General features: G+C 37.9%; 2 protein-coding genes across 10 annotated transcripts in view; one reads left to right on the top strand and one right to left on the bottom strand.

Moving 5' to 3' along the window:
• Nucleotides 1-26,774, bottom strand: part of LOC107707027 (solute carrier family 41 member 1-like) — a 79,130-nt gene that overhangs the window by 3,160 nt on the left and 49,196 nt on the right. For 7 of the 8 annotated variants that reach the window (XM_016510902.1, XM_016510903.1, XM_016510900.1 and 4 more), the window contains 9 exons: nucleotides 26,505-26,612; nucleotides 26,248-26,319; nucleotides 25,776-25,920; nucleotides 24,680-24,826; nucleotides 23,771-23,915; nucleotides 22,683-22,762; nucleotides 21,347-21,481; nucleotides 20,797-20,945; nucleotides 17,873-18,929 (listed from right to left, as the gene is read on the bottom strand). In XM_016510902.1, coding sequence (XP_016366388.1) covers nucleotides 18,756-18,929; nucleotides 20,797-20,945; nucleotides 21,347-21,481; nucleotides 22,683-22,762; nucleotides 23,771-23,915; nucleotides 24,680-24,826; nucleotides 25,776-25,920; nucleotides 26,248-26,319; nucleotides 26,505-26,612 — 1,155 coding nt within the window. In that variant the 3' untranslated portion in view covers nucleotides 17,873-18,755. Of the gene's footprint in view, nucleotides 1-17,872; nucleotides 18,930-20,796; nucleotides 20,946-21,346; nucleotides 21,482-22,682; nucleotides 22,763-23,770; nucleotides 23,916-24,679; nucleotides 24,827-25,775; nucleotides 25,921-26,247; nucleotides 26,320-26,504; nucleotides 26,613-26,774 lie in introns of those variants that run through there. The other variant, XR_001636215.1, reaches the window with a different exon arrangement.
• LOC107707028 (carbohydrate sulfotransferase 11-like) lies at nucleotides 1,620-18,126 on the top strand. 2 transcript variants are annotated; one of them, XM_016510908.1, is made up of 3 exons: nucleotides 1,620-1,692; nucleotides 13,986-14,068; nucleotides 15,239-18,126. In XM_016510908.1, the coding sequence occupies exons 1-3, from the start codon at nucleotides 1,641-1,643 to the stop codon at nucleotides 16,082-16,084; spliced, it is 981 nt and encodes a 326-aa protein (XP_016366394.1). In that variant the 5' UTR covers nucleotides 1,620-1,640; the 3' UTR covers nucleotides 16,085-18,126. The 2 variants fall into 2 exon arrangements, with proteins under 2 accessions (XP_016366394.1, XP_016366393.1); XM_016510907.1 differs by lacking the exon at nucleotides 1,620-1,692 and adding an exon at nucleotides 1,821-2,148 and having other exon boundaries at nucleotides 15,239-18,125.

Genomic DNA, 26,774 nt, shown 5'->3' with positions numbered 1-26,774 from the left:
GGAGGCATTGCCTCCTCTCACGTGACTTTCCCCCATTCATCGCAATGAGCCTCCAGAAAAGTCACGGCACGCTTTAGGATCTCTGTAGAAAGTCTATGGACCGAAGGGAAGCAAGCCTCCGTTGTAACTTTACCTGCGGGTGTCGCTGTTAGACAGTTTTACTTTATAAAAACGAGTGACTTTTAGACTTTTAATATCATATTTAGTCATATTTGCGCGGTTTTATTTTTGTAATATCGATTTTCTTCTCATCCAACTTTTTGAGGAGACACTGCCTCCTCGGAGGAAACGCCCCTGATATATATACAGTATATTAAGAATAGTATGGCATCTCCAGTATCTCTATATCCATATGAAGTCAGTTTTCACAAGTAATTATTATATATTATTATCCTTGAATTTGGCTTTATAATATGAGAACGTACGTCTTTTATTACTTGCTATTGTAAATATATTTTGCATGTATATAAATAGTGAACCACATTTCCTCTGGGTCTGGGTCATTTTGACTCTGAATTAACATGAACCAGACCAGTTGTTATTGGACTTTGACTCTGACCGGAATCAATATGACCCGTTCCTATAGGGCTTATCACTAAAGTTCATCATGACCGCCATTTTTTAAAACCTGCTTCCCGTTTACATTGAAGCCTTCATCTAATACAGGAAACTTGTAGCAACCTGTAACACTTACATTTCTGCATTCACTGTTTATGTGCTTAATACAGTAAATTATGTTATATGCATGCATGCTTTTCTTCATGAGGTGAACAGAAGGTGTGGCTGGATGACAGTGATAACTTATCATAGAAACAATTCTATGCTGCCTGTACAGTTTTCAGTATTGGAAGCTGTGCTTAGGCTGTACAAGACCAATTCACCACAACCTCATAAGAATTCACACTCACCGCATTGCTGAAGACCTCAAATGAACCTAAAGACATCATTCAGTTTAGAGCAAGCATGCATGAATAAAAAATGTGTTAAAATACAATATTACATTGACTCAAAAAGCGTAGCTACATTTTTCATTGTCCCTCCCAAAGTTGTTATTAAAAAATTTGATCCACAAGTATGACCTTGTGGATTATCATAAAGTAGAACATCATAAAGTAGATGATGTGCATCATAGAGTGGCTCATGTAGATTGCATCATGCAATATTATACAGTAGGTAATGGCATCTGTGTTTTTACTAATAAAAGAGTTCTTGAAGTTTGAAGATCCCTGGTCTGGAGAGGAGTGAAACAGTCAGTCAGAATGTTCCAGTATTTTCCACCAGATGTCACTAAACATACATTATTATGACAAAAATCTCCTTTGACACATAATGTATAGTATTTTAGAATTAGACAAGTTTATAAAAGTGTGTGTGATTATCAGACGGAAAAGTCTGAAATCTTAAAAATAATTAAATAGAAATAATATAATAGCCTTTAAAGACCTGAAAGTGAATTATTAACGTACTTTAAGTCTGTTATTTAAGTCGTTTTACTTTCATTCAGTAACGTTACAAAAACGCTAGAGTTTTACGTTCGCACTCTAGAGGGGTTCCAGACCGTTGTTGCGTCACATCCAGGGGCCCCTGGACACTCAGCTCGATGCTGGTGGGCGTGACGTCATGCTCGAAAGTTTGATACAATGCCCTCCATGTTTTCGGGGAAGTTGAGTGTTCAACTGACAACAGCAACAGGTGACGTAGGCTATCGAAGACATGTAGATTGTCTATGGAATGTTTGCGTAATTGACGCGACCCGCTTGGAAAGCGAAGGCTCGCTGAAACAGAGTTGGACCTGTTATGGTTTTTAGGTGAATGGTTCGTGTAACCCCTAACTATAAAGCGGTCTGTTCTCGGGTAGACACGAGGGCTGCTTTGGGTAAAGCGTGTATCGGAATTAGTTTCCACCGAGTTGTTTTTGGACTGTTTTTGTGTTTCTTTTTAAAATGAGGAACCCGTTGGACAGACGCTTTTAGGATTGTTCGGCGACAAACAGCCCTTCTCGGACCTCCGTCGCCGGGCAAGAGTCGGGCATCGTCCGTTGGAGTTGTATCAGAATGGTAAAGCCCAAAGTGGGTCGGATGTTTCTGGCGACATGCGTCGGGTCGTTTTTCATTCTTATAGTATACTTCCAGAACATCTCAAGATCAGGTGAGTCTTACAAATAAAGTAGCGATGTCTGATTCAGGGAGGATTTGTTCTTTTGAGTCGGATCCTTCGAATGAACTGGGTCACAAAACCGGTCTGAACAATTTGTTCGCAAATTTGTTCTCGAATAATGACACCGACTCACTGAACCAACAAGCCGTTCCATTCTGACATGTTCGACTCATATGATTAGAAGTCAGTAGTTTGACTCATTAAATCGTACAACAGTTTTGTCACCACACATAACAGATTTGGTTTTGAATTTTCATTTAAATATGTAGAAATGTTTTTAACTGAGACATTAATTTTAGTATTGTTCACTGTAAATGCTGAATGTATTTATGTTCAAAATAACTTCAGCTGAATCTTGGCTCCATCAACGAATGAACTGGACACATTAATTACAATAAACAATAATAGAAAATCTTAGGTTAGTAAGTAATCATATGATTCGTATATGTGTTGTTGTTGTTTGAAGTATTGTAATATGCAATCCAACCCGATCGAAAGAGAAAATGTAACTATGTTAATAGGAGGCGATTATATATGTGATTCCTGCAGAAATGTTCAGTGGTAAACTTGGTATACAGCTCTTCTTTTTCAATCAGTAAAAAAAGTAGGTTACAAATCAGACTTTTTGTAACAGGTCTTGACCACATACTAAATTCGTTCTTGGATTGATGACATTCACCTTTTTAAACGTTAACTGTGAGCAATGATGATGCAAGTGCATTCTGACCAGTAGCTCCTCCCAGGTCCGGACATCCTAAACGTCTGGGGTCAGTGCCTTCAAGGAAAGGCCTTGTTATTTTGCTTTGTCTGTTAAAGTTACTTGCATGAAGTGGTCTGTTGGTTTAAAATCTAGGTTGATATCCAAAATGTTGCTGGTTTGAACCCCAAACAGGCCAAGTTAATCTCTGTTTTGCAGTCCCAACTGTTCACTGTTAAACGTTCACAGTTATATAGTTAGTGACCTTTAGAATTGCATTTTCACCTGTTCTCCCATTTTTGTCTCCCAAATCCACCAGAATTACTGTTCAAACCTGTATTTTCACATGCTTTCAGATGGAGCAGCATTTACTTCACAGAGCTGTAGTTCACTGAGAAACTATGCAAACAGCTGTCATTATTGCGAACGATTTCTTCTATTTCATAATCGCGCAATAAAATCGTCTGCAATTTTTTTTGCGTAACTTGTCAGTGAACTATGGCTCTCCATCTCCATCCATAAATGCTGCTCCATCTGAAAGCACGTGATGATGATTTACTGCTGATTACAGAACCGGTTTTACTAACTAAAAGCGCATGACAATCACATTCGATTAATCGTGCAGCCCTAAAACCTGTGTTAAAAGACTTAAAATGACTTCTTACTTTGTGAGAACTTTGGCCTTGTGTACATCTGGTATTAAAGGAGCACTCCACTATTTTTGAAAATAGGCTCATTTTCCAACTCCCCTAGAGTTAAACAGTTGAGTTTTACCGTTTTCGAATCCATTCAGCCGATCTGATCCGATCATATATTACGCAGCGCCTGAAAATAGTCCCCAGCTAGGTAACTTCCAATAAGCCTATTTTCAGGCGCTGCGTAATATCATTGCGCCTGCTGCACCCATGGTACGGCAGCAAAGTTCCTTGATTATTACGCCGGAATGAGAGTATAGTTCCTAGCCATATCGGCCTAGAAAATCGCAACTTTTCATTTTCTGTCGGTCTTAGTACACGATGTAACTACAGAAGAGTCAAGTTTTAAATAGGAAAAATATAGAAACTCTTTGGTCATTTTTGAGCGAGATGCTAACGGTCTAATCAGATTCAATGATCTATGCTAAGCTACAGCTAAAAGTGCTGCCGCCAGACCCGGAGATCGGCTGAATGGATTTGAAAATGAGGTTGGAAAATGAGCCTATTTTCAAAAATAGTGGAATTTTCCTTTAAGATTTGTTTTCAGTGATCTGATCGATCACATGAGCTGAGACACATTACCGATTACACCTGGTCTTAACATGCATTTTAAATGAATTTCCTGTGACCACTTGTGTTCAGATTTCCTTGTTTTTGCTTGAGTACGGAGCATGAATCTGATTGAATGACTAAAGCTATTACACTGTTTACAAGCAAGCAGGAAATGGAAGTGAATGGAAAGGATATGAATGGTAACAACAGTTTCAATCATAATCTTTGTGTGGCACAATTTCAATCATAATCTTTTGTGTGGCTTAGTTGGAATCAATTGTTTTGGTGTGCTTTCTCAAAACATCCCATAATGCTCATATGTTAGTTCTACACAACAAAAGGTTGATTACATTTTCGACTACCTCTGGAAGTGGTTGAAAGTGTACAAGCTCAAAACGTTTTAGACCCCATTTACACCTGTATTTAACGTTGTCCATGTTAAAATCCAAATGAAAATTTGATGTTTATCTGCTTAGAGGAGGGGCGCTGAAATAGCCAGGGCTGGCGGCGTGTGATGGGGCACACCTGAACCGAATGGAGCCTCATCACCGCCGCTGTTTTGTCTGTCGTTTGCTCCTCCCGCGACAACACCCATTAACGTAAACTACGCCAGAGCGCGTACACACCTCACGCACCGGAAGCCGTGCGCGCGCACAAAGACAGTTGGACATAGTGGTGTATTAGAGGTAAAAAATGATATAAATACTGTTCGGTTTCTGGCGTAAACCGATCGTTTCGTGTCTTAGAACATCAATGTGTCGTCACGAGCCGTAGGGTTTAATTTGGATTTGTCTGTGCATGTTTTTTTTACACTCATAGATTTTGTTACCATTGCCATGCATTATACGACTGATAGACTCCAACGGTTGGACTTAAAAATCATCAAATGTGTTCTACTGAAGAAACAAAGTCACCTACATCTTGGATGCCCTGGGTGTAAGCAGATAAACATCAAATTTTCATTTTTGGGTGAACTATCCCTTTAATACCAGGTGTAGACAAGGCCTGACGGATTGATTGAAATCCCCAATTTGACGTCGAATATTAGTCAAGACTTGATCAAGATGCTGTAAGATCATTTTAAATTCAGTTTGGACAGCAATTTCTTCCAGTGGTAATTGGGTGAAAATAGGAAGTTAATCCCACACTGAAACTGGTTTGATGTATATGTAGGCCAATATGTTTGACGTTCAATTTACATCAAAGCAGTGTCACGTCAAGTTTTTGAAGTCAGTTTGATTCCAATTGACAAGTTTAGATAACATAGACAAGCATGCCACAAAAAAGGCAGTTCCTCTGACATAAAAAGGACATCAAACTGTCTTTAGAGTGCACACGTGTTCAGCCTGTTTAGAACAGCGAACAAAAAACGGCTGTTGAAACCTGCTGGAAACAAAGCAGACAGAGAAAAACCGGAATGTTTGGAAAGCCCCCACTGGGAGACTCTGGGGCATTCTGAAACCTTTTAAACCTTTCCCCTGATGCCTCAGAGAGGAACGGATCACCTTGAAGAAGGATAGCGTGAGATTAGAGAAGAAGGGGGAATTAAAGGTCAGTGGCTTTGACTTTCCCCAGAGTTTTGGGAAAGGCTTCATATGACCATGTCAGATTTTTCAACCAGAGATTACTTGGGTTCAATGACAGTTTATGGAGGTAAACCTGTGCTGTGACAGTAATTTATGAAAACCACCTGGACAAGATCAGAAGCAGAATGGGGCAGTGAAGTATGTAACCACAAAAGGTATGTAGATGATGGTTAGTTTCCTGTGAATTATAGATAAGAAACTTTGAACAAATAGAGATAACCTGGTAGTAATAGCTAATGTATATTCTTGTTTTTTCGTGTTGTAAACAAAACCTAAATTCTTTCTCTTCACCCAGAAGAGCTAGACTAGAGCCAAGTTCAGAGTCTTTTGGTGAAGATGTTATTATACAGCCAAGATTGCAAAGCTGGCGTTGATGAAGAAAGGCTTTTTTCTCTTCAAATTAAATGAAAAATCCACTTCCCCTGACTAGATTTGGCCCTATTGAACCTTTCTTGCCCAGGCTTGTTAGTATGGAGTATGGCAGCTTTATGGTACATGCTGCTCAGAGATAGTTCAGAATCTGACCCTAGAAAGTCTTCCTGCCGGAGGCAAATAGCTTGTCTATGGCAAAAGAACATTGTGTGATCCTTCATTTGTCTCTCCTTAACAGGTGTTTGTAGATCACACCTGCATTTTTGAAGACGCTGCTTTCGGTGGACCTCTTCACCCTTCACTTGCTCCAAACCTGTAGGTTTCTTTCTGTTGAACACAAAAGGAGATATTTTGAAGAATGTGGGTAGCCATTGACATCCATAGTATTTTTTTCGTATAGAAGTCAATGGCTACCATCAACTGTTTGGTTACTAACATTATTCAAAATATCTTTGTGTTCAACAGAAGAAACTCATACAGGTTTGGAACAACTAGAGTGTGAGTGAATGATGACAGAATTTTCATTTTCAGGTGAACTATTCCTTTAATCTCATTCTAATGTTGATGAATCAAGGCGATTCATTCTAAACTGGGAAGCTTTTATATAGGCTTAAACGTGATTAAACTCATTGTAGACTCACATTTTCATACTGTGCATTATTTGCTTAAAGCTTTTCTTGGTTGTCTCATAGACAGTTATTTGCTGAGCAACCCTCTACATTGCGAGTAAATCACTCGCATATGCGACTAAATCTTCACTCTGGCGACTAGATGATGTCTAATATTAGCCAATTGCTAATAAATTATCAGATTTTACTCGCCAGTGTGTGAGTTGGAGGCTAAGTATAAGTTTAGCTCAGATATATTTTCACTCGCCAAAAAAATTAACTTAAATGATTTTAGCAAATGGCTGCAATATAACAAAGAGTGAAAAATTTAAGGGGGTCTGAATACTTTCCGTACCCACTGTATGTGTATATGTGTGTGTATATGTTTGTGTGTATATGTGTGTATGTATATGTGTGTGTGTGTATGTATATGTGTGTATATATGTATATGTGTATGTATATATTTATCAGTCTGGCGAGTAAACAAAAAAATGTACTAGCCAATGGCGATTCAATTGCCAAGGTGTTCGTAGAGGGCTGTTGAGCCACACCCCTTCAATGGTCACACGGTCACACTTCACAGGAAGTTTGGCTAAGCTGTATACCACTGTGTCCTCTTTGCTTCTAAAAAGTGGTTCCAATAAAAAGAGCTGATACGAGTGATCTTAACAGTAGTGCTCTCTGGGTGTCTTGGCCTAATACTTGCAGCAGCAATCAGTAATTACCTTAAAATGGCTTTTGTATTTATGTATGTTTCTTCACAAAACCACTTGGTAACCGGCCTATTCTGTGATCAAGTTCGCAATAGGAAAGTTGTTTAATTATTGAATATTGAATTTCCCCTCATTCTTCTGCTGATATGTTTTTTTTTTATCTGAAGCCAACATCAAGAAAACTTGTCCAGCCAAAAGGCAAACGGTGAGGTACAACTCATGAAAGTTTATGGCCAAACATATGGAGTTGCTCTTCCTTTCTGTGCAGTAATTGACTGAGTCAGAGCACAGATCGAATACTCAGGTGAGCTTTTTGTCAAAAGACATTTCCAGGAAGTGAGGGTCATTTTTTTTTTTCTTGGCGCCATCACACCCACTGTGGGCAATTTGAAACTAAGACGATGTCTCTGACTTCATGTTCTCCTCTGATAAAGGCTAATATTGTGTCTGCTGTGTGCAGCAGTTTCATTGCTTATCTGACCACCATCACTTAACTGCTGTTCGTGTTTACAGAGGCAGTGTTGCTGACTTTGCCGCACGTCACACTTCTTTTCGCTTGTTTAGTTTGACATAGACAGTCTAATTAATCTCAGTCGAGCATTTTACTCGGCTCCCTTACAGCTCGCTCTGGTAAAACTGCATATTTAAGGGTAATTGTAAAGTAGTTATTCTTGATGTTGATTGTCACAGTTGTTTATTGCAGCTATGAGATGGGTCACGATAGTCAACTTAGTTGTCCAGCTAGTCGACTTATTATACAGGGCTAGTTTCTTCATGGGTAATTTGTTCCGAAAGATTTACACCGCATGGCTGTAAAACATGAGCTCATTCTTTACCATCAAGCAAACCTCCAATGTTCATACGTGGACCTGTTGGAAAAGTTTATGAAGTCCATTACTCCAGAGGCCTAGAAGTGAAACTCTCTTTGATCTTTGAAAATTGAGTCACATTATGAAGTGATTGAAGGTCAAATTAGATTTTGGATTTGTACTTTCTCCAGTAATGCAACCTAAATTGTTTCCTAAATTGTTTACGTGTCTTTTACACATTTTATGCTCTAGTTGTAGTAAATTGGAGTGATTATGCTCGCACAGCTTGGCGTAAGCCTTATCGATTTTGGAATAAACCACCTAGGTTGCAACAGTCAAAGACTTTAGATTGAAAACCTACATTTAACAACAGATTTGAAGGGATAGTTCACCCAAAACTGTCGTCTTTTATTCAACTTCATGTTGTTTCTAAACCTGTATGACTTAGTTTCTTCTGCAAGAACACAAAAGAAGACATTTTGAAGGATTGATTTTTATGTTTGTTTTGGATCCCACTGGCTATGGGCGAAAAGACGTTTTTCAAAAATAACTTTGGTGTTCCGCAGAAGAAAGAAAGTCATACAGGTTTGGAATGACATAAGGATGAGTAAATGATGACAGAAGTTTGATTTTTCATTGAACTGTCCCTTTAATGTTTGATCCTATTTGCAAAGCATGGGTTTTGATGCTCTCTTGAACAGATAAATAAACACAGCAGTTTAAAAAGCACTTTCTGACAGGATCCTTCAGGCACATGCGTTTAGTATAGCGTCATCAGCCATTGCTGGTTTGTCTAAGCATTGCATTACCCATAAAATGACATTATTCTGGGAGTCGTTCTGCTCTTCAGGGCCAAGTTTCCCAATAGACCTGTTTTATATTTTACGAGGAACCGTGCACAAGATGCTTTTGATGTAACATGCTGCCGGGGCATTGGTCAGCATCCCGCCAACCCTCCTGATCCTTCGCTCTTCCTTGCAGACAGCTGAGACTGGAGACGGATTTTAAGCCGTCAGAGATTTGGATAGAATAAACAAATCACGCAAGTGACATGAACAGATTGTTTGATTGCCAAACACTGGCACTCGTTTGGATAGAAGACAGTTTCTTGATGTAGAACAGCTTGAGGGTCGCAAGGTTGTTGTATCTTCTCTTTTGTTTTCATAATTTGTTCACGCTTCAGGCCTGGGAAAGAGAAAAAAGGCTATGTCCTTTTAATAAATAAGGGGAAATTTCCAGCCTAAAATGGAATTTTGGGATTTGGGATGAACAGTCACGCTGATCCTTCGCTCTTCCTTTCAGACAGCTAAGACTGGAGACGGATTTTAAGCCGTCAGAGATTTGGATAGAATAAACAAATCACGCAAGTGACATGAACAGATTGTTTGATTGCCAAACACTGGCACTCGTTTGGATAGAAGACAGTTTCTTGATGTAGAACAGCTTGAGGGTCGCAAGGTTGTTGTATCTTCTCTTTTGTTTTCATAATTTGTTCACGCTTCAGGCCTGGGAAAGAGAAAAAAGGCTATGTCCTTTTAATAAATAAGGGGAAATTTCCAGCCTAAAATGGAATTTTGGGATTTGGGATGAACAGTCACGGCTCTATGTTAGTCAGGGATAGAGTGACACCCTCACATTGAGGCTCTGAGGAGAAAGAGAGAAGCACAGTCTTTCATCACCTTTTCATATCATATGCATCTCTTTCTCTCTTCTCAATTTCAGCTATAGTTATGAGAGTAAAGCTCATGCTATGAATGGAATACTGTACAGTTGGACGTGCTGGGCCACTATGAGTGGACGTAACTCTATCCAAATCTCTGATTAAGCACATTCCTCACTCGGTAATGGATTTTGCTTTATGGCATATTAAGGCACCCATTGGAGTTCTACTTCCTCTATTGTGCTTGGGGCAGAAAAGAAAATGATTGCTTTAGTTAGAAAACTATTGCCTTCTGCCCCAAGAACGCTTTATGATAAGTAAGACTCCTTTGTACAGAAACAGGTCTCAGTAGGTATTCATTATAATTTCAGGCTAAGCATTTTAGTAATTTTGCACTAATTTGATCAAATCAGTAATTCTCAGTCAAATTCGTTCTTGTTTAAAAAATGTGTCTTTCATAGCTTAACATTTCATTACTGCCTCTATTTTGCAGCTCCCAGAATTATGGGGTGCTTATACAGAGTATCCACCATAATTGAATATTCAAGGTTTGACATTAAAAGAAATGTTATGGTCTACATTCTACTTTCACGAAAATGTTAAGCAGCACAACTGTTTTCAACATTCATAATAAGTAATGTTTATTGAGCTCCAACTCAGCATATTATAATGATTTCTGATTGATCATGTGACACTGAAGACTGGAATAATGGCTGCTGAAAAGTCAGTTTTGTCAGGAATACATTTAAAAATATATATGTAAAATGCAAAACAGTTCAAGTTAAAAAAAAACTTCTTTTTTTTTTACTTTAAATTGCAAAAAAAGAAAAATTGCAATATTACTGTTACTACTGTATTTTTGATCAAATAAATACAGCCTTGGTGATTGTAAGATACTTTATTTTTTTTTATAAATTTTAATGACCTCAAAGTTTAATGGTCATGTAAACATGGTCAGTGTGTAGCTGCAATATTGTACACAAAACACCAAGTACTTGAGCCCTACCAGGTACAAAAGAGGACACTGATAAACTCTATAGCAAGACAGTAGAGATAAAAACAAGGCAAAACACAGAAGTTACAGTAAGTAAGTTTTATACTTTTCTGCAGTATATCTCAGATCGTAATCATTTCCATCGTACTACTGGAATTGCGTTTTCTGGGAAACATGAGTCAAGACACATGGCAAAAATGGTTTAATGTAGATTTTACATGAACAAGAACAGCTTGTCAACATCAAACTGGTTTCACTTCTAATTCTGATGGTTTCATGACACGCATATGATGCTTCCTGACATCACGGCGTCCATGAGGCATGAGCTCTTATTTTTCCACTGTTGTTTGAAACAGAGAAACATGATCCTCAAAGTCATTTGAATGTGTTTCCATGTACCACAGTCTAATTATATTTAGACTATAGGGGCGAGAACACCAGCTGTGAAGACAATTGAGAAGATAAATCATTTGATTTCAGGAGTACAAAAACTCAAAATCTTATTAAAAAAAAAGTCACTGCACAGAACTAAAAAAAAAAACTCTCCACATGAGGCCAAGCAAAATTCGATTAGTAAGCGAGCAGTTGCAGCAAAAGCCTGCTGATTTGTGTGTTGTCCTCTATAAACCCTCACAGGCAAACATGAATGGCCACAAGCCTGTGTAGCATTCCAGCAAATAATCTTTGTTGTCGCCGTCTGGCCTCGGTTGACTTGTGGAACCTCACTCATAGTGCATACTAACAAGACTAAAAAAGAGATCTCATTGTTGCCCACCTTTGGAAGCTGTTTAGCGCTTTTTTTCTACTAAGTAGCTTAGGATTGTTTGGAAAACTCATTTAGTATTTCTTTGGGTGATACTGTGTTGTGTCTAGTCATCATTTAACTAGCAATTCTCTATAGATTACTATGTTCCTGTAAAAAAAAAAAAGTCACAAGAGGAAGTTAGCTTGCAAGTCATTCTGTGGTTGTGAATCTGACAGCCCCTAACAGCCTCTTGCACACACTTTCAGACTTCCTTTTAAAAAAGATTCTCATCTGTTTATTATAGGAGTATATTGTGAAAAGACATAATTTTGCAATGGCAGCTCTGATATGCTTGGAACAGACATCAAATTATGGCATTTGGTAACACTAAATAGTTCCCTTTTTATGACTTTGTACACTACCATTTAACAACTGCATTATCTGTTGTGAGGTAACCAACTTCAGTGAGTCATAAATAAGTTTTTGTAGCAGATAGGAGCATTTTAAAAAATGTACCTCAGATATTTCACATTGAAAGTATTTGAAATGTATATGAGCAGCAGCACAACTCAAGACTTTATGCTAATATATATATATATTTTTTTTTTTATTCACTGAGCTGGTCTAATGTATTGGCTGAAAGGCAGACGTTGTTGAGTGGGTGCTAATCATCTGGCGAATTAAGCAATCATGAATATTAATTACGTTTTATGACTAGATGCTCCCGGAAGGTTACCAAGCAACATCTTCATCATGACTGAATTAATTAATATCCGCATGTCTTAATTTTGCAGCCTAATTATACAGGGCTGAAAAGTGAACTATGATTCTACTGTTTAGAGTACTCGCGTTGTCACGCTCTGTCTGTTTGATTTAGAAAACTTAGTAAAGACTTCCTTGTGCAAAAGCAGATCGCTCCCATTATAAACAAGGCTGCTGGTAAATTTTAAGCATTTCACTTGCAAATGTTGCAGTGTCACTCTTTACTGTAATTGTAATAGAAGTCAAAAAGCCCAAAAATAAAAAGGAAAATAAGCACATTTAGACTTGATTGTCACTTTGGAATTTATCCATTTGCATATGTTTTGTTGGCTTATATGCAGTTTTGTATTCATTTAATTTATCCATTTGTCCGGTTGAATGATGAGTGTATATAAAGGCTGGAAAAGCCATCAGCGCCTGCTCTCATAGCACAGGTCTGTATATGTACTCAACCCCCTCCACATTTCCTTCTTTCTGCCCCTTCCATGTTATATCATTTTTCTTCCATTTTCCATTTGATCCTCATATAATCCATATTTTTCTAGTATGTCTTTTGACAATTTCCACAAATAAGGTACAAAATGGTGTACCACTAATTCTTTTTAAGCTTTTTTTAACATGAGATATTTTTGATAAATATACGTTGTTAATGTATTATTTATCAGTGTCCCACATTACCATATTTTACCAAATTTTTTGATAAAAAATTATATCTGATTTTAGTATCATTTGTTTTATTTAATTATGATGTTTATTTTTTTATTGATAGAAAATGACAAAAGAAAAGTTCCCCGAAAGCTTAAATGTTTTTAGTTTGTCCTCCTGGGATTGATGATCAGCATTTTTTGAGGGTTAAGCACTGTCTTTCACTTTCCTATAGAAAATGCAAATGTGAAGGAGGAATTTTAGGGCCGATCAGCTAGGTGCAGGAGTCAGAGAAGGCAGTAACTGACCAACCTGAACCCCGCTGGTCCCCATATGCTGAGAATTAACAGCTCTAATCTTTTATAGCTCAATAACATGATCATTCAGACAAAGTGCTTTGATCTCTGCTCTCTCCACACAAGGTCACGACTCACGAGTCTCTTAACCACAAAGAAGCTCTTTCTGAGGAAAATTTGAGTGGTGCTTGAACATGCAAAACTTGCAGTCACAGTCCTGGGATGTTGTGAGTGGTTGCCAAGGCATTGCTATGCGGTCGCTAAGGCATTCAGAGTGGTTTTTAGCATGCTGCTATATGGTTTCTAGGTTGTTCTGGGTAGTTTCTTATTAGCCCACATCAAAAGACCCCACCTCCGAGTCATATTCTGGTCAGTATAAGTTCCTTTAATATAAGTTAATGCACTCATTGTATTGTTAAAAAGATATTTAGCATAGATTACTAGCACAGCTCTCATCACCAATTTGATGTATCATTCATTTTCAATAGCAGTGCGAGATATAGACTGAAGTTTAAAGCTTGGGGGTTAGAGTTTTTTTTTTTCAAACCAACGATGACCATATTTAATAGCAATATTATTTGTTGCCTTTACAAAAAGTAATTAAATGTTTAATGGCTGTCTAAATGTTTTGCTTTTGGAGCCATTATCTTTCTGTTGCCATTTCTCATCTTTTGCATTTGTTGTGTGCTTGTAGCTTCTGAACAGATTTCGGGCCGGAACAGTTTCTCAGTTAAATCAGGAAGAAGTCCTTTGCAGACACTACAAGAAAATGACCAGGTATGTATTTCAGCAATGAAATCATTGAAATGTTGTTGATTAACAGTTATTAAATTAAATAAGACAAAGTGAATTTGATGATACGTCTGCAAGCAATTTCGAAGTATGAATTATACGATTTTTGGGGATAGCTCTGATTAACAGAGGACAGAGTGCATTCCTCGGGCCCCTGGTGTTGAAGGGACAGATTTTAACAGCAGTGGAAGATGAATTACTAAAATAACAACCTCACATTCCTATTGGGGCTCAATTCATTCACCCTCAACACCTTATTTTTACACAATCACCATCTCATAAAGACACATGCTAACCATCTGACAAAATGAAACTATATGCATCATAGCTATGCCAGTGGATTCTGCACTAAAGGGTAGTATTTAACATAATTCAAAATAAAATGCTTTAGTCTGCTCATGTTTTTCCAAATTTGTATGACTGACTTTCTTCTGTTGAAAAGAAGAAAATCCTGGCTGCTCTTTTCAAATAATACAAGTAAAAGATAGCTGGGTCTGTCAAATTTCAAAATTGGCAAACATAGTATATTAAGAGTAATCCATGTGACTTGTGCACCATATACATTTTTTTAAGCCATACAATACCCTTGGAAATTTACAGACACTGTTCACTGTGTAGTGGAAGCAAACTGCCAGGATGTTCTGCTAAACGTCTGCTCTTGTGGTATACAGGCAGAAGTAAGTTGTAGGGGTTTGGAATGACATGACGTGAATGATGGCAGACTTTTCATTTTTGGGTGAACAATCCCTTTAAAGGTCTCAGTGGAACGTCTAGATAAAATCCTTCCTGTTGAAACACTACCAGCTCTTCAAATCCTATTATATTGCAATTATCAAACCCATCTGTGGATCATCCCCCAGGCAAAACCGTTACCCTCCTATAACAGCTATGTGCCTCATGGTTTCACAAGAACTTCCCTCAGACAGCAACTGTCATATCACATAAAGTCACGCAAATACGTGTAGTGGAATCTGTGGTCAGTGCACTGATAAGAAATCCGGAAATTCGGTTTCAGAAGAAAATATTTTTAAAGCAATAGTTCACCAAAAAATGAAATTCTGTTCTGAACCCATGTGACTTTTTACTTTCGTGGAACACAAATGGTGACTTTTTTTCATTCCATTTCCTCTTATACCATTCCTTCCTGTCCTCCAGCTGGAGCAGTCTGCAGTGCAGGCCACTCTGCAGGGTCGAAGGGAGCTCCTGGAGGAAACCTGTCGCACCCACACCCACAAAAGACGTGTACTCAGCCCGGAGGACCTCCGCCACCTCATAGTGGATGATAAACACAAGTTACTGTATTGCTATGTCCCCAAAGTGGCATGTACAAACTGGAAACGTGTGTTGATGGTGCTAACAGGAGATGGGCGTTATCGCGAACCACTGGCTATTCCAGCAAATGAGGCTCACGTAGTGGGCAACCTGCGTTCGCTCTCGGAGTACTCCACAGCCGAGATCAACCAGCGACTACGCACATATCTGAAGTTTGTCTTTGTGCGCGAACCCTTTGAGAGACTTGTCTCGGCATATCGCAACAAGTTTACCCGTAGCTACAACACGGCCTTCCATAAACGCTATGGGACCAAAATCATCCGGAGGCATCGTGCGGACCCCCAGGCTGAAGCATTGGAAAAAGGCAACGACGTCTCCTTCGAGGAATTTGTGTATTATTTAGTAGACCCCCAGACTCAGAGAGAGGAACCGTTTAATGAACACTGGGAAAGGGTTCACTCACTTTGCCACCCTTGCCTGATCCATTACGACGTGGTGGGCAAGTATGAGACTCTTGTGCAAGATTCACGCTACATCCTGAAGTTAGCAGGTGCCGAAGGAGAGGTCAAATTTCCCGCCACATCCAAGAGCACCAGGACCACAGGTGACATGGCCGCCAAGTTCTTCGACAAAATCAGTCCGTTTTACCAGAAGAAACTCTTCAACCTTTACCGAATGGACTTCTTGCTTTTTAACTACTCTGTGCCGGCATACTTGAAGTTGAGATGAACAGTTCAGCGACTTTCAACTGATCCTAAAACTTGCACACATGGATGTGAGTCTTGCGGGCACTGACTAACATTTCGCTCGTGTCTGGATTTCGAGTGAATTGCCTGAGGGAACCTGTAGAGGATGCACCTTGGATATGGCGTCTCCATTGGTCCCTTGAGGCGAAATTCAGCACTGTGAACAGATTAGTGCTGGCTGGGGTGTTGCATCCCATCCCATCCCAAAAGTTCACAAAATACTGTCTGTAATTCCTTTGGCTTTGGTCACTTTTGACCGAGCTCCAAGTATGTGCCTTTGTCCTTCTGAATGTTGATAAGTGAAGCAGGATTCTTCATCAATAGACAAATACTATGAATGTTTCATGTCCTTTAATCTTCACCACCCAAAATGATATTTATGGTATTGTTTACGTAGCATATTTATTGTGGATTTTGCTCTTGAACTGGAACCAGCAAAGCCTTGACGTTAATCTCGAAGAGATTTCTTGAAGCTGATCTCAAAGCCTCCTTTTTAACATTCCCTGGATATGATTTCAGACCTTAACCTTACGCCCAATCACAAAGGTAGTTTCCAAGTCTAAAGGTATCAAACGGTCAACTGTTTCAAGCAGATTGCTGGTAATATGTTGGAGGGAGTCAAAGGTAAGGGATGAATTTAGACTTCCCTTGCAGTCGCAAACTGGACAAGGCTGTCTACCTTGGGCGGTTTAGCTACTCTGGAAAGGAATGGCGTTCTCATAGAGTCTCCCCTTCATTTAGCATGCAACGGGCTGTGTAAACTGTACATAGCTGTGGTTGGGGAAAGGTAGACCCTCATCAGTGTGGCTCTTGTTGAGCTATGGATGCAGGGTGAGGTGCAAACTACTCACTTGCCATTGCAGGTCAAACATCAGCATGATCCTGGGAGGAAACACTCGTCTTATGAATTTGTAATAAGGGCTGAAGTGCAATAAAGGTTTTTAGAGAGGTACCGGTATGTGTTTGAGTCCGTAGAGGATTATCTATCCCTTAGAGCTCTTAAAGTGAGAGAAAAGCAATCCCTGACAGTAGAGTTCAACGTCTTATTAGTTTTCACAACTATGTGAAATGTTCTTTTGGTTCATTAGCACTTGGTTGAAATGACCCTTAATAATTTAGGTATTTCTTCTTGTCTGCGAAAAAGCCTATGGTTATGGTTGAAATGATGATGAAATCTTTAGAGAAAGGGTGAGAATGAGTCGTCTGACTAATATCTGGCTGACAGGCTGACATGTCCTGGTGCACAGTGGGTACCTCGTGTGCCACACTGCAAATCGAACCTTCCGAAATTGCTCTTGGAAATGTTTTGTTGGAAAATGTTTTCTATCTTGATAGTTAGGCTCTATTTCACTATTCAGCTGGAATCTTTCAGCATTTTGAAAGGACAAAGAGAGTCATCTATATGTCTAGGTTTATAATACATTTCAACGAGCAATATATATAATCATTTGAAGAGGAACGTCATGTCTTGATTTGAAAGTTACAGGAGTGCCAGTGCTTGTCCTGTCATAATGTCATTATTCTGATGTAAAATTATGAATGTTGTTTGAATGGATTGATTTATATGAGAAATGTGACTGTATGAGCTGAGCTTTTGAGAGTGTGGCAACAGTGTGTGCCATTTGTGATGTAACTAACAGTTTGCACCTGTTTTGAAAGCTTGTGGGCATACATGTGCTGCAAAACTGTGAATGCCAATGTGCACTAGACAATATGGAATCTTGCTTTGAAGGGTAATTAACTTGTTTTCAATGTTTTTGTTCTTTTCCCCAGTGGACAACGGGGAATACATCAACCAACAGTGATTTCATGTGCTTTCATTTTTTGTTAATATTTTAAATATAAAGGCACACTGCCTCTGGTACGACAGTTAAACTCTGTTTTCTGGACAAATATGTAATTTTTTTTTTTTTTTTTTTACTGTTTTAGGGACCACAACACTTAAACTGTAGAAAAATTATGTGAGTAAGGTTAATTATAATTCAGAGTAAAGATATTACAAATGTGTTGAATAAAACTGCCACATGAACAATACCATTGTCATCAATTAATTCATTATATAAGATTTTGTCTTTTTCCAAAGTGTGGTATTTTGAGAAAAAATATTTCAGGTGCAAAAAAATTACAAACTTAGAGGTACGTCACACCCTCTGTATATGAGATATAGTATCCAGTAAAAATATCTAGCAGCAATTATGATCTTGTATGTAGTTACTACAACAGCAAAGGAATGACCTTCAAAGTTTTGAGACTTTCGATCCTAAATCACACTCAAAAACGATATTTGACAAAAACAAACATCCCAGAATCCTTCAAGGTCTTAAATCTTGTAAACGTCAAATTCAATTTATACATGGCACATAAAGTTATACAGTTATCAGGTGACTAGTGTGTATGAAAGCAGCATCACTGAGGCAACAGGACAACACACCAAGAGTATAATCATATTACAGACTGTCAGCTACTAAGTCCATACCTGCCGATGTATTTCATATTTCCAGTCAACATGTCCTGTAAGCACAGAAACAATGTGGCTCATATTGTGTCTTTAGCTTCCCACAGACAAGTTCGCATCTCTAAAGCATTGCAGCCAGCCTGGGTGGCAAAGGTCCCATGAACTGGGATCTGGAGGTGGGAGGAGGAGGTCTAGCATTTTACAAGCCGAGCCCCTCCATTAACATGACCAGACGGAAACACAGGGCCAGGAAACCCGTGCCCAACAGGTCTCCCAGTGCAGTCAGGTACGGGATGGAGAAGTTATCTGGGTCCAGACCTTTTCTCCACATCAAACGCACAATCAGGTCTGCTGTATAAATGAGGATCCCGACCTGTGAGGAAAAACAAGATTAAACATTACATTTCTTAAAATGAAATGCCCATATTGTGACAACTTATTACAGACCGTTTTTTTTTTTTTTTTTACAAAGATTAATATTAATCGTTCAATAATTGATATTTTTAATAATACTTTAGTTCAGCAAGGAGGCATTCAAATTATTAAAAGGGACAGTAAGGAAATTTATTTAAATTATATATAAATATTTTTTATATACAATAACAAATTTTTATATAAAATATACATTTAAAAAATGCTGTTCTTATGAACTTTCTATTTATCAAAAAACCCACAAAACGTGCTTTTTTCAGCACTGATAAACACTGATAATCATAAGAAATGTTCTTAAGCACCAAATTGGCATATTAGAATGATTTCTGAAGGATCACGTGACACTGAAGACTGGAGTAATGATGCTGAAAATTCAGCTTTGTATCACAGGAATACATTTTACAATATATTAAAATAGAAAACGATTACTTTAAACTGAACAACATTTCACAATATTACTGTATTTTTGATCAAATAAATTCAGCCTTGGAAATTATAAGAGATGTCTTTCAAAAACATTACATAAGGTAGTAAACCTAACCAATATCTTTACTTCCTGTTGGGGTCCTTTTATAAGTTAATATAGTCTAAAATAGTCACTACATGGGAATTGGAGATCATATTTTAACTTTTCAAAGACTTCAAGTAAAATTCAGGATTAATATACTACTGTAATATTATTACTTTTGTAATGCGTTACTCCCAACACTGGTCATATTTGAAACCACACCCTGTTTCATAATGCCCATACATAGTATTTTAGCCACATCATTCAAGTAGGTCATGACAATATATATATATATATTTTTTTTTTGTGGGGAATCTGTAATTTTTTTTTTAGAATTCTGTTTGCCAGCACTAGCGGTGTAAACATTAAACACTTAAGCTTGTAGCACTAAGGCTACGTCCACACGAAGCCAGAGCTTTCTCTATGTAGTATACATGCCAGACCAGTATGTGGCGCTGTAATTCTGCACACAGAGATGCACTAAAAACGGAGAAGAAGACTTGGACTATGCGCATAAACCTTGCGCGCGGTATACAAACGAACATGAAACAATACATTTATTAATCGGTGTTAATGTTATTTAATAAAAAGACAATCGTTCAGTGTTTGTTCATGCTTTGGTTGCTGTTACGTAACGTAGCAGTGTCTGACTAGGGGCGAGACGTGGGCTGATGACATCCTCGTTTCAGAAAATATACGGATTCGCTGTCCACACGAAAACACAAGGGTGGCGTTTTCAGATTTATCCACTCTGGGACCCGGTTTCACTCTCCCAAAACGCCGGATCCGTGTGGACGAAACGCCTATACGATACAAAATTTATGAGTGTACAGCTAAACGCGTCTCTGTGTGGACGGGGCCTAAGGCCATGTCAATTTATACCATGTCCACACGTACACGGGTATTTTTATAAACTGGGTTTTTCCGTCTTCCGTTTAAAAAAAAAATCTCCGTCCACATGAAAACGCAAACGCATGCTATGAAGCACTGTCAAGAGCATGCCAAACCAACAGGTGGCGATATAATCTCAACCGTAAAGCCATGTTGGCCAATCAGAAGCCTGAAAAAGTTTCCAGTAGGCGGAGATAACAGCGAAGGCTCCGACGTCACAAGCCAAAAACTCCGGTTTCGCTGTCTACACGGTAACACTGCAACCGGAGTTTGCAGGAAGGTGTTTTCAAAAATGTTCCATTTCAGTGACCTGGTGCTGCGTTTGCGTGTGGACGAACGGCCAAACCATGTAGAAAAAGCTGCGGTTTTAAAAATAACCGCGTTCGTGTGGACAGGGCCTAAGGCTCACCTGAAGCAGAGCAGCACCCAGGTAGCAGCAGATAAATGCTGGTGTGATGGCAGCGTGGCCTCCTTGGAGCATATTAATGGCAAAAAGAAACAACAGATGACCTGGAACCACCAAGAGGAACAGCACGCGCGCCGACTTCGAGTTCACACCTGAGGAGAAATGGCACGAGCCAAAGGTAAGTTCATTTTTCAATTATTTTAAAAAGGTCAAAATGACATTTTTTCATTTTCAAAGGTGGTTCTTTACTAGTTTCAGGCCTCTCCTTCAATGCAAATCTACAGTATTTTTTTTGTGCAATCATTGTCTAACCACTTAAGAAAATGAATAGCACACCCCTTCTCAAAATACAGCACGGTTTCAGATATCACTCATGTTTGTAGCACAAATGGTGCAGATGATTAATGTGCTGAAGTGCAAATATCAGGGTTCATGCTTTGTTCAGCAATAGTGAAGCTTGACTTAGCAAACACTACTAATTACCCACTTTATCTCAAGGATCTGAAGGAGTGAATTCATCTGAGGTGCACAAATAGTTTGACAGTGACCTCACCTGAGGAGAAGAATGTGGCACAGGGGTTGGGCCAGTGCTGTCTCATCTTATAGGGCAGGACTCCAGGTACGCTCCACAGATGAAGGTAGGTGGAGATCCGACTGGCCTGGATGGCCACCAGATTCCCCCCCACACCTGAAAAGTTCAAAAAGGAAAGAATGTGAGAGCTTTCCAATCATTACACCATTACGTTTCTCATATTCACCTCATTTCAGTCACAAATGAAACGTGTGTTGGAACGCAGCATGCGGCTAGGGGAGTACTGTATGTACGCTGACATTTGTCAAATATACATTGTAAGCATATCTTCAGAGTATTTTGTTCACAATTAATAGCTTTTAAAATGACGCTCTATGGGGAATATTACAGCAGGAGGGCATTCCTTGATATGAATATCAAACTAGGTAATGAGGTATCAAATTAAGTCTTCCTGAATCACAGCCACCTTGTGTTCCTCATTAATGGCAGTTTGTCTCAGGATTGAGCTGGAAAAAATAGGGTGCCAGATTCAGATAAACAACTAGAGAAGACGTCAAGAGAACTTTTTGGCTGAGAAATCACAGCTACTACTGGATTAGGCCGCTTTTACTACTCTGACATGCTCTATTCCCATTGGGATGCGTGTAGTTTCCGCCAACATACTGTTGAGTCATCGTTCGAGAGGGACGGGACGTTGGTAGAGCACATGTGCAGCTGGGTAGGAACGGAACCAGCGAGGGGAAATCTAATCCAGATTTCTAAAACTGACAAATCACCAAAAGTGATATTTTACGTAAAACCAAACAAACTCTGCCTCAGCTGGGGTTTTTAAGTCTATTAGTAACTCCCATCAAAATACTTGACTTCTTTCATGTACAATAAAATGCCGCCAATGAAAAGCCAGTGCTCTGATTTATTGCGACGATTTGGAATGAGATGGATTTATTTTGGCAGCGCAGTCCAATTGTCTCCCTGAATCCACGAATTGAGTTCCAAACGCAGAAAGAGATGTGATCAATTTTACTGTAATGAGAAGTTGAAGTGGGAAAGGGGCCTTAAATTAAGTTTCTGAACTTGTTTTTCAGGTTTGCTGTTACTCTGTATTGCCTACTGTACATTCAGCATGGTTCTGAGTATGTTCTGATATGCAATATGTCTATAGGACGTTTCCTATCAGATGTCAAATAGACGTTTAGAAGATGTCTTTAAGATGTTTATGAATTAGAGTGTATGTAAAACTGACATCTTAAAGACGTCTATCAGATATTTGTACATAGCAGATGCTTTCCAGATGAAGTGATCTATAACAGACGTCTTGCAGACGTACGTGTGCCATCTGGGATTGACATTTACTCACCGTTTATGACTGGTGTGAAGACCGCCATGCCCTCAAAGTTTGGATCGCTCACAGTCTTATCAAGAATAAGGCCTCCGAAACTTAAATTGGCAAGAGTTTCATGATTAGTTGACCCACAAATGATATTTCTGTTATTTTATGTTTCCAAACCTGTTCTTCCATGAAACACAAAAGGAGTTAATTTAGTGGAATGTTTACATCTTGAATGAGTAATGTCCTATTAAGTAATCTTGATGGTATTTTTTATTTGTATTTTTTTTAATAAGTCTTGGTCAGAAAACATAATTTGCTAATGTAACTTCATTGGAATTAGGGTATTTTTAAATGACCCAATTAAGTAGCATTAAAGTGATTTTACATGGTTCCCTGAAAGGATTCATTGAATTCGATATAATATATCTGGTATTATATTAATGAGGTTGTACTAGCTAGCAACACAGCAAACTAATAGCTAGAAACAGCACATATTAGCATGCTAATATGCTAGTTTCCAGTAATGTCAAAAGCAATAGTCATTTTCAACATTAATTAGTTATATATATATTGTAATGTATTCTAGTAGATTACACATTTTAGTGAAATACATTAATCAGTATTTTAGAAGAGAAACACACACACACACACACAAACTAATGACTGAGTAAATTGGACAGTCTCTTTTTTTGTTGTTGTTTTTTTTCTTTCTTTTTTTTTCTTCAGGGAATTCTAAGTACAAAAACTTGAATGTTATTTTGTCAAAATTATGTCAAATCTAATCAACAAGTTTCCCATACCTTTTAAGGCAACTAATTTTTATTAGTTGTTCAGTTTTTTTATGATTGAGACTACACTCTAAACAGAGCAATCTAGCTAATAAGTCATTTTGGAGTAATCTTCCATAAAGATTTATATCAACTGATTGATTTTTTATTTTTTTTATAATTTCCATTACTTTTCCAGATCTAAAAAAGAAAAGAAATCCCTAATATGTACCTCTATTTAATCCTTTATTACAGGCACAATTAATTAGTTATTAATGAATACATAACAATTTTCATGTTAATCTGACACATTAATAGAAGACTGTGTCTCTGTATGCACGTTTGTACCTGCTGATGGACATGGCCACTATAACAGGCTGCCAGCCCGACTTCAGAACCTCTTTAATCTGTGGACTCTGTCTAGCGATGAGCACCCAGAGAGGAATGAGCAGCAGGAAGAAGACACACACCAACGGGGACAAGTACCACACATCTGGAAACACAAACATTGTAGATTACCCTGATGATATATGCTAGACATAATAAATAGTTACATATTTCAGATAATGTGCTATGATTTATGTAAATCCAGATTTTAAGGACTCTAGAGAATAGAGTCTGTGATGTTTCTAAACAAAACAGAAAGATGATTTTCCTAAGGGGAAAGGATTCCCACTCTTTAATGTAATCTTTAATCATGGAAACCATGAGACCTAAAAATGCACATCTTTGTAATAAAGTACTATTTTGGTGAATTTCTACTGCCCTCTTCTGGTACATTTTTAACAGTTCACACTCATTTAATAAGGAAGGAACATTTAGAGGCTCAAAAATAAAAACGTATGTATTTTTAATTGATTTAATTGTAATTTGCTTAATTTTTTATAGTTAAGATATTTTATTTAATACAAAAAGTAAACAATACTTTATTTTTAATTGATTTAATTGTAATTTACTTAATTTTTTTATAGTTAAGACATTTTAATATATATACATTTCATTTAATATAAATAAAAATAATACTTTATTATATTTAATAATTTAATAATCATTTTATATATATATATAAAAGTAAGTGATTAAGTTATGCATTTTTAAATTGCAGTGTTTTTTAAATGATTTTTTAATGATTGTCAATATAATTAAGGCTGTTAATAAATATCAGCCTGTTTTGTAACAATATGTAATGTACAGGTTTTAGGTTTTAAACTAGCAGTTATTATTTATTAATACATGAATAACTAAATGGCCCCACACCTCTGTACTGGAACAGTGTGCTGCTGACTCCAGCCAACAGAGAAAGAGTGATGAGATCTCCCAGACTGGCTGCTATCGGTGTGGCCACATTATCAGGGTTGATGCCCACCTTCCTGGAGCCAATGATCACACCAATCATCACCAGACCTGGACATGGAAGAAAGCAGCAGAGTCTGTAACTGACAGGGTAATGTTAGACTGTAATATTCAAAGAAATGTAAGATTCAAAGAAAAAAAGACTAAATGATTGTGTTGCATTACCCAGAAAGGTCCTGTCTTTTGGCATGCAAATGCTTTTATTAAAAAATAGGAACACTGAAATCATAGTCTGGGTGGCGTTTGTTATTTTAAAATATGCCTTATTCAGAAATGTTTTATACACAATGTTGCTTTGCACATCCTGTACAAGCTACAAAGCTATTCCAGTACATATAAACAACATGAATTCCCATCACATTTCCATAAAAATTGTCCAACAAAAAAGAATAGCAGCCATTACTCCAGTCTTCTGTCACATGATCCTTCATAAATCATTCTAATTGGTTGATTTCATACAGCTTAATATTTTTGTGGAAACTGTGACACATTTCTTCAGGATTCTTTGTTGAGTAGAAAGAACACACATTTTTGTAACAATGTAAATGTCTTTACTGTCACTTTTGAATTTAAAGCATTCTTGCTGAATAAAAATATATTTACATTTACTTCAAAAAACATTTTTGACTGACCCCAAACTTAAAATATACTTTAAGTATGTATATAGAAAGTAATATTGGAACTTGATTTTTTTTTTCTGTATTGTGGATTGTGAAAAGTGGACTGTTTTAGAAGCACATACATGTCTAGATCATGAAAATTATATTTGTTTTTTTTCATAATGTGACATCAATTAGTGAATCATTAGCAATAAGACCAGATATATTTCTGTCATGACAACTCTCGCAATCAGCTGTGCCATGTTATAATGATGTCATTAGGTCAGATTGAGTTACACCTATCAGACAGCGCCATCTAGAGTTTCATGCCAGAACTCTGTATTTATGAAGAAAGTACATTTTGATTTCATGTTATCTTGAAGAAATAAAGAGTGGTGTACCTAAGGACAGAGCGGCCACAAATGCGGTGGTAACACTGCTAGCACACAGGACAGCCGCCTGGTCCAGCTCTACACCCCCTCTGGACAAAGCACCAAGACCTACGGCCGCAAGAGCTGCCAGGAAGCCCACCACAGTGGCCTGAACCTGAGGAAGACAGCAGAGGAGCTCTAGAATCACAGCTGCTCATCAGAGCCTAAGATCATATGCCTTCAGTCGCCATTAAACAGATTAAAAATGTATTTTTATAATGAGTACTCATTGGTAATTAAGACCGAGGACTCCTGCAGAATGAAGTCTCGTAGAGGAATTGTTCATATTCTTTTATATTTATTTAAAGTTAAATGAATGTCTGTTCAGTTAATTCATGTTTATATTGTCTAAATTATCTCTGACAGGAACTAAAGTCGGATTGCAGTGGATTATGTAAAATATCAACCATATAAAATATCTGTGTGTTTCTGTTTCACCCACCTGAATAAGAGCAATATTACAGGTCACCATCAGCCACTGCTGCTTGGGGTCATCCATCTGTCCAGTGTTAGCCTGAGGAAGACGGGAAACAAAACCACAGTGAAGCAGATAACAGCTTGAAGCGTTTTCATTTAATCATGATGAGACACACTTGATCATCTCAGGGCCATTAAAAGTTACAGCTTGAGATAGATTATAAGTAATATATACATACAGTAATGCATATATTGTCCAGTTGGATAAGTATTTTTACATACAGCAGTAGAGAGACGAGATGCTAGAGTCATCTCCAGGTTTCCCTTGAGCCCCACTAGAGCAGGTACCAGGATGAACACCTCTGTGATCACTTTAAACACATCCCAGTGCTAAAACACACAAAGAGGAGATATTTCTAAACAGTCTGAAACATTAAGTTCTCCATTACATCAGGGTTGACCTGGAACTGTTAAAACACTATTCGTAAAATGAAAAGAGGAATGTGCAATCAAGCGATTTATAAAAACAAAAACAGACTTTCATGGCATTTT

Source organism: Sinocyclocheilus rhinocerous, unplaced genomic scaffold, assembly GCF_001515625.1.
Source record: "Sinocyclocheilus rhinocerous isolate Xijiao unplaced genomic scaffold, SAMN03320098_v1.1 scaffold714, whole genome shotgun sequence".
In the NCBI taxonomy this organism is placed as follows: Eukaryota; Metazoa; Chordata; class Actinopteri; order Cypriniformes; family Cyprinidae; genus Sinocyclocheilus; species Sinocyclocheilus rhinocerous.
The sequence above is the reverse complement of the archived record's forward strand: the minus strand, read 5'-3'. Positions and strand labels throughout refer to the sequence as shown.

Coding starts and splice junctions, on each gene's coding strand:
- LOC107707028 (XM_016510907.1), top strand. CDS start 2,055: ATGGTAAAGCCCAAAGTGGGTCGGATGTTTCTGGCGACATGCGTCGGG. Junction 2,149..13,985: donor CCAGAACATCTCAAGATCAG/GTGAGTCTTACA, acceptor GTGTGCTTGTAG/CTTCTGAACAGATTTCGGGC. Junction 14,069..15,238: donor CACTACAAGAAAATGACCAG/GTATGTATTTCA, acceptor CCTGTCCTCCAG/CTGGAGCAGTCTGCAGTGCA.